The following is a 7466-nucleotide window of genomic DNA, read 5'->3' on the forward strand; positions in this document are numbered from 1 at the left end:
AAGCCATGATGAATAACCCTTAGTATTTTCTCTCATGCGTGCACAGATCCTGTGTACGCGTCCACTCAATGGGTCATCGCCACGTTGGCAGATCTTTTTAGGTTTCATCTTCAACAGCTTCAGCTTTGTTGTTTTTTTCCCTCTGGGCTTAATGTTAACACATGTCACTGTGTTACAATGATGCAAACACATCACAGTATACTTGTAATTCCCGTTTATTAGAGTTGAGGCCTGTCCCTTGAAGAAACATGGAAATGGAGCCAAACATACTTAATGGATACGAGACATAAACAACGAGCAAGTACTCCGGTTTCAATCGTGAATACCTGATAAAAATGAAGCATCAATATAGTTCCTCAGCGCCTTGTTTAAAGGTGATACTTCAAAAAGTGTCCTTGGGTGAGACACTGAACCCCAAGCTAATCTCTCAGGGAGATTTACACCAGCCTACAGCTCCTCACTACTTTGGATGGGCCAAACATCATGTATGTATATGACAAATGTCATTAATTAAAAGCTATCGAGTGCGTCAGATTACCTTTTTTTCCCCGGTTATGAACACATTCATTCAATGTAAACATCCTTCACCACAGTCCGATTGGTCGACAGTCTTACAGTGCTGATAACAAATTGATATTTGAGTTACTTCAATAAAAACAGCGTATGTGCACTACTACTAAAAGAAAACATCAGAGACGATTACTAGTATTCAGCAATCGTAGCGCTCCCTCGTCTCGGGTATAGACTCAATGAGGAGTTGTCTTCTTGAAGGTTAATCTTCAAAAGGAAAAAAAGTATTTCATTATTTATGGGCCTTTTCAATACACAGGATTATACGTTTTTTTTCTTTGTATTTCTAAAATATATTTTTTTAAATGTCACTTTCAGAGCTTTATACAATCAAAGTTTAAAATCAAACCCATCGCCAAATGATTTCTGGCACAATTAAACTCTTTGTAATGTCAACGTAAATATTAGGCTTTCATTAAAAAAAAAAGTATTTATATACTGTATAAGAAGATCCCAGTAATCTCAGCGGCGGAGACGTAGCTTGTATGTAGCGTTCACATTGCATCATTTTTTTCTGCACAACCAAGAAGGTCGTGCATCAATGACCAGACGATTCCTGTACAGTATCTCACAGCCAGCGTTAAGCTGAAAGTTCTTCTGCGTTTTCATTAGTGTGCTTCTCCCTCAGTGGCAGTTTTGGCAGTTGGGATGGCACGGCTTTCTGTCGACTCGGCACCTACAGCCGCCAGATGTGTCGCCATTGCCCTGTAAGTGGCAGCAGAAAGAAAAAGTCATATTTTGTTGAATGAGAAACCAACCAAGCGCTTTCTTACTTCGCGTGCAGGTGAATATTTTTTTACATTTGGTCCCCAGCGGGCTTGTTTGGTGACCCAGCAGATTTCCGTCTTGCACATCAAACAGCAGATCCAATCACAGCCGTCTTTTTTCTGGATGACGATGTCACACCGTGGACATTTCATGGCCTCCTTATTCTGTAGCAGGCTCTGTTTTCAAATATGGCGGAATAAAATCAATCAAAATGCAAAGGAGAGCGTGCACAATTTCATGGTGCCGATTTAAAAACAAAAAATACCCCAAACACATAAAAACACGTGACTGCAGAACAATAAATACATTGATTTTAGACATTGACCAAACTGAAAGAATCAAGTTTTATTGGAGCCGGTTTTGAAAGCACAGACAGTAAGCCTCTTTATCTATGATTCATCAAATAAATAAAATTAAAACATCTAAAGTTCTAAATGGGTGGGTAGAACTTTAGATGATGCGTTTTCATTCAGTTAGTCGGCTCCTCCAGGATGTAATGAAGCTGCGTTAAAGACCGCCAATGACTTCCTGTGCCGGTTTGTGGCTGACTGAGTGCTGCACCGGTGCAAAAACCATTACGAGGGGGCGAGTTTCTATCCCTCCAAATGTCACCGACGGTGCGACCGACTGCAAGGTCGACCCACCTCGAGCATCTGCTTCGTCTGCTGAGCCGCCTGGTCGTTTTCTGCCCGGATGCGCAGGTCGTCCTGGTAGTCTTTGCAATTCATGCCCGTATGGATGGCCTGCAAACACACACACACACACACACACACACGCACAACTCATTTTACCTTTGTACGCTTCTGCTGTTGCTACACAACGAGAAAAACCTCGGGCCAGCTAACATCGTGAATGTTCCAAAAGTACCCGGCAGAGAATGCAGTTGACTTGCTGGCAGAGTTCACAGTGGAACTCATTGACCTCGTCCTCGTAGATGCACCAGCCGCGACAGTTGGCCGTCTGACAGTGGAAGCTGTGCTCCGAGCGGCTCTCCGCGATGCTCAGACGCAGCTCCAGGAAGCGCTGGTGCTCCTCGTCCGTCAGCAGCTGTCATCCAGGGTCATACCATGAGAGAGACATAGAAAACTTGGATGAACAATGAGCGTCGTACACATGCTTTAATGTTGCGCGGTCGCCTACGGACGAAGCGATTTCAATGCAAGTTCTTATATTATTAAAAAATAAGGTCCTTATATTTGAATCGGTCCGACTAAGCAGTGCGGTTGCGTTTGGTCTGCAAAGCAAATGGGCTTGTTTCAACTATACACAGTACATTGAATCTATATAAATATAGATGGATAGATAGTCATTGTCAATATGCATAATTATTATATGTTTACAATGTATAGAATTATATCCACATGTACATTTTATGAGTGTCATTTCAGTTGTTTAATTAGACAGATACAGAAACATAACAGTTTGAATCATTTTTCATACGTTTCTGTTTCCCATAAACTTTGAGGGGGGACTTTTTCTCATTCTCTAACTTCCTCTAATCAGGAACGGCTTCATCGCTAACTGGAAAAATTATGGAAGCTAATTTCTGCGACCTCCGCTGAATCGGTTCAAAATGATGTTTGTGTTTCAGTAGAACGTAAATCTCTGTGCTGTTTAACGCTGATCAAAGATACACTTGGCATCCAAATGTTAAGATAAAGCCCGCTTGATGCAGCTCTGGACATCTGGAACCAAAGCTCTGAAGCCCTTCCTCCACTCACCGCTTTGATCTCTCGGTCCAGCAGCTTGCTGTCGCATGTCTCAGGACAGGACACCTCTGCCTCAAGGCTGTTCACGACTGTCGCTCTTAGACACTCCCTTTGCAAGGAAAGGCAAATACCAACACATGCTTAAAACACCAACATTTGCCGCTACTGCAGATAATGCGGCCATAGTAGAACTTGTTTTTTACGACATATGAGAAGGATTGTTCACAGCGTCATACCTGCAGAAGGTGTGTAGACACTCTCGGAGCACAACGCCCTCCTCCGCCTCTAAGCGAGAGAAGCAGATAGGACAGTCTGCCTCGGTGGCGTTGGGGATGAGGTTCTTGTCTTCGGTTGCCAGCAAAATCTGGAAGTTCCTCTCTCGTTCCTCCCGCTGGGCCTTCATCACCCGGAAAGGGGAGGAACCACAACGGAGGGATTAAGTACGAAACCACCAAAGACAGCGAGCGCTTGTCGTCCAAATTTTTGTGAGCATCACCAAAGTTTGCGCTCTTCCCCTTTTGTTCACTTGGCTCGGAAGTGCACCTGTATCCATTGATTTAACACACATATAAAAAGAATGCTGGTTCAAAATTGGAATACTAGTAAAAAATGAGTCACGGAACTAACTGGCTGATCATGTGATCATGTGAGGCTGACTGAGCACACAGACTGCTTAAGGCTGCATGTTTCTGCGTCTGCGTCATTACGCACCAACCCCATATTTTCCTCTCACAACTTTGTTCACCTCTCGACCGGCAAACCGACGTTTGCGGAGATCTCCCTCCGTGAATCAGAGGCCATCCGCGCGTCCTTATAGTCCGCCAATGACGGGTTGTAGAAGCGGTCATATTTACGCATTTCTTCCGACAAAAGCTCTTCAATCGTTCTCTCGTAAACATTCTTCGTTTTAATAATGGCGGTATTGTGCTATGAAAACGGAAAGGTGAGAGAGAAAGGACGGAGTTAGCGGACCAATCGCAGCCTTGCGGGCTGCAGGAGGCTTGCGTAGCTTTTGACGCAAGCCTACGCAAGCACGCGAGGAGGTGTGAAAAGACACGTGCACACTGATACGAGTGTTTCGACGGTACTTTTCTGGGCTGGGTTATACTGTGAGGTGTTCCTGATGTTCGCCTACGTCAGTTGTAGATTTACAAAACCAGCTGAAATGCGATGTGCACGGGGTTTGCAGGTTGTATAGGTAGATGAGCTGAATAGCCGACATCCCCGTTACCTCTTCGTACTGAACCACGGCCAGGCTTTCCAGCTGGATTCGAAGAACCTCCTGCTGGTCCGGCTGGTAGATGTCAGGCACCTGGTAGTCGTCCGGCCGATCTTCCCCACACATCTCGCAGCCGGGGCGCGTGGGTTTGTTGAGGAACGTGCACATGGGGCAGGACCAGCGCATCTAGGTTAAAACACAGATGTATTTTACGACAGTCATGGAGTCACAATGCCTGCATCACGTCGAATGCACAGGTGGTGTTCTGACCTGAGGTTTAGCCGGCACCGCGGGTTTAGGACGAGGACAAGGAGCAGGAGGAGCAGGAGGAACGTGTTTGGGACGAGAAGGAGGAATGTATTGAAGAGGATCAGCGGTCTTCTCACCACCTTTTGCAGGCCCTCTGGGTAGAAGTTGCATGGACTCCATGATACCTGAGAATATATATGAATATATTATTTCATTTTACTTTCGTTACCAGTAGTCAGAGGGTTTTTTTTGAACTTTTTGTGTATTTTTCAAAAAAAAAAAAAATTGTTGGGATAGCATGAAAGAAGCATTTTTTTAAAAATTATTTGCCATTGTGTGATCAAGTATTAAAACAGGTATTACATTGGAACGGTTGGTGAGAAATATAATAAGAAAGATAAGTTATTTAGCTAATTGATCATCATAAAAAATGAATTGAACCAATGAACCGATGAAAAAAATCTCTTTGTGTGCGTTACTGACTGTCTAAACGCTGTTGGTCCTGCTCCTGCTTGTGTTGGTGCAGATGGAGGTGGGCAGCTTTGGCCGAGAGGATGAACAGGAAGGCCTGGTCTCCGTTGTGACGCACGCCGTGGCTGTGCAACGTCTCGCGGTCCTGAGCCAACCGCTTCCCGATCACCCAGCGCTGCAGCGAGGGGTGGAACCCGAAATCTAGGTTTATCTGTGGACACGCAAGGAGGGATAGAAATTTATTATTTTTTTAATTTAAGACTGCCAAGAATTTCAGTGCATCAAAATATATTTTTTTATCCTGTCACATAAATACCTTTTCTTTAAGTTGTGCGATTGTCATGTCGGGAGACACCAAAACATTCAGAGGGATGTCGGTGTCCGACTGAGCATCCTCCACTCCAACCCGTAACCTAGGAAATAGAAACGAATCAAACCAGCTTTGCCTGGATCTTTCTAAAATCGAACCAGCTTTCTTGTATACAAACAAAGCAGAATACACTCAAACACTTGAAAGAGGTCAATTATTTCCCACGGGGCAACGTGGTTCATTTTTTTCCCCTTTTTTGGAGACTAAGGCCAAAATGAGCAGACACATGCACACACACGGTTGCGTCCTACCTTATGGAGTCCTGAGGGTATGCCTGGCTGTCGATGCTGACGCACACTGGGACAGAGAGCTTGGACAGCCGCTGGCAGAGTTGGACCGCTTCCTGTTCGTTCCCACTGTTGAGGGCATCACTCAGGGAGAGGGCCAGTTCCTCCGCTGCACAGGGAGCAGATGGAGAGGTCTTATCTACATTTCTCCCCAGGACGTTGCCCATGGACGGAGCACGTGGTGCACTCTTTATAGGTGTCACCTGTTCTAGCAGTCGTACAGGGTGAGAGTCATTGCATGTTTACATTTGGTTGCAGGGGGAGACTTTGGGCAATTGTGCCACACTGAACTACACAATGCTTCAGAAACCAGCGTGAGTGATAACACGTAATCACCTTCTGCCTTATCGCAAGATCCTTTCACCTCAGCAGAAGTTAGGAGGAGAAACGAAGGAAACAAACCAAGGAATGAAGTTAATTAAGTTGAGATGGCTGTAAATTTAAATGAACATTAATTGAATGGCAAATGCATCGACAGTAGCATAAACAGCGCAGCTGAATGTAGGTGTTTGCTAGAATGTTATAGAAAGTTATGATGGCTGCAATTCCCTAATATAAGCACCTGTGCCCAATAGGGGCCATTCACCTGTGATGCTGGAGAAAAAAAGCAGTTCATCTATGAGCAAACGTTTTGTATAGAAATAATGCGTTGAAAATGAAAAATATTCAACATTGGCGGAAAGTGTGACGATAATATAAAGATGCAGCGTTAATATAAAAGGCTTGTCTTCACAGGTGAAAATAACATCATGAATTAATATACATACATACATACACACATAAAGGTCGTCGTGGTGCAGGGGTTAGAGAAGGTGTGCTGGGAAGCACAAGGTTGGTGGTTCGAGTCCAGGCTGCCCCATGTTCCATGTCCAAGTGTCCCTGAGCAAGACACCTAACCCCTAATTGCTCCCCGGGCAAAAATGTGAAAAAGCCACGCCACGGGTTTAAAGTGTAATGTAAGTCGCTTTGGATAAAAGCGTCTGCTAAATGACCTGTAATGTAATGTAACATACATGTTTCTTACATCAACAGAGTACCTGTGTGTGAAGTAGCGTGTAAGTAATGGAGAAAAATGTGCACAAATGTTGCAATGCCCCCCCCCCACACCGAGTTTGATATACTGCTATTTAAATACTAAGACCATATAAATTCACGACTATTACGACTACATATTTGGAAAAGAGACACGACACAACAACAACAACACAATCGAAACCAAGCCGGGCCGCGCACCTTCTTTCAGCGCGACTCTCGCTGCAACGTCAGAGGCCATCGTCCCACCTGAAACGAGCAGGGCAACAAACTTGTATGACGTAAGCATCACCGCGGTTATGACGTACGGAACTGTCGTCGTAAACGAGCACTATGTCCAAACCTTGCGTGGTCTGTGACGTCACCGCACCGTCCGCATGAGACCCTGGCTTCCTCAAAAGGGGAGGGGGGCTTAAAAAAAGGTGGGACAGGTAGTTCGTGGGTCCAGTTCGGGGTCCAGATAGTCCACAGCCAGGAGACGAAGACCAGAAGCTGCTGTGGCGCGCGGAGTCCCGCCGTGACTTGTCAGCTGGGGGAGAAAGAAAAGTGAAACTCACCCAAGTACAGGAAGTTGACATTGAAAAAGGGGTTTCTCTCGAACCGCTGCGCTCCGCCCCTCGACTCTTATTCCGGGAACAAGTGTATGATGGCGATATGAATATAAAAAAAAGAGAAGGAAAAACAATTAAATAGTCTCTAGGAGTGATCTGACAGTCCAAACTATCGTTTCGTTGTCGTTTTCCTGCTTTGACCACTTCAGCTGCTCTTTAGTAATGCGCAGATTTAGTCAT

At 45.0% G+C, this 7466-nt stretch overlaps 1 protein-coding gene across 8 annotated transcripts; it reads right to left on the reverse strand.

The window, feature by feature from the left end:
- Nucleotides 1–199: 199 nt before the first annotated feature.
- rbck1 (RanBP-type and C3HC4-type zinc finger containing 1) lies at nt 200–7249 on the reverse strand. 8 transcript variants are annotated; one of them, XM_078091724.1, is made up of 14 exons: nt 7019–7246; nt 6877–6924; nt 5980–6000; nt 5608–5851; nt 5303–5399; nt 4999–5197; nt 4537–4700; nt 4279–4452; nt 3284–3444; nt 3060–3156; nt 2206–2385; nt 1983–2081; nt 1371–1514; nt 200–1275 (listed from the first exon to the last, which is right to left on the reverse strand). In XM_078091724.1, the coding sequence occupies exons 2-14, from the start codon at nt 6914–6916 to the stop codon at nt 1195–1197; spliced, it is 1701 nt and encodes a 566-aa protein (XP_077947850.1). In that variant the 5' UTR covers nt 6917–6924; nt 7019–7246; the 3' UTR covers nt 200–1194. The 8 variants fall into 8 exon arrangements, with proteins under 8 accessions (XP_077947850.1, XP_040059123.2, XP_077947852.1 ...); XM_040203189.2 differs by having other exon boundaries at nt 5608–5752; nt 7019–7245; XM_078091726.1 differs by having other exon boundaries at nt 5608–5752; nt 6877–6946; nt 7019–7160.
- Nucleotides 7250–7466: the final 217 nt, after the last annotated feature.

Source organism: Gasterosteus aculeatus, chromosome 17, assembly GCF_964276395.1.
Source record: "Gasterosteus aculeatus chromosome 17, fGasAcu3.hap1.1, whole genome shotgun sequence".
NCBI classification, from domain to species: Eukaryota; Metazoa; Chordata; class Actinopteri; order Perciformes; family Gasterosteidae; genus Gasterosteus; species Gasterosteus aculeatus.

What these genes read in the sequence shown, in the direction of transcription:
- rbck1 (XM_078091724.1), bottom strand. Translation starts at nt 6,916, where the DNA reads ATGGCCTCTGACGTTGCAGCGAGAGTCGCGCTGAAAGAAG. An exon ending in GAGAGTCGCGCTGAAAGAAG is followed by an intron (nt 6,001 to 6,876) that starts GTGCGCGGCCCG and finishes CTGAGGTGAAAG; the next exon opens with GATCTTGCGATAAGGCAGAA. An exon ending in TCGCACAACTTAAAGAAAAG is followed by an intron (nt 5,198 to 5,302) that starts GTATTTATGTGA and finishes GCGTGTCCACAG; the next exon opens with ATAAACCTAGATTTCGGGTT.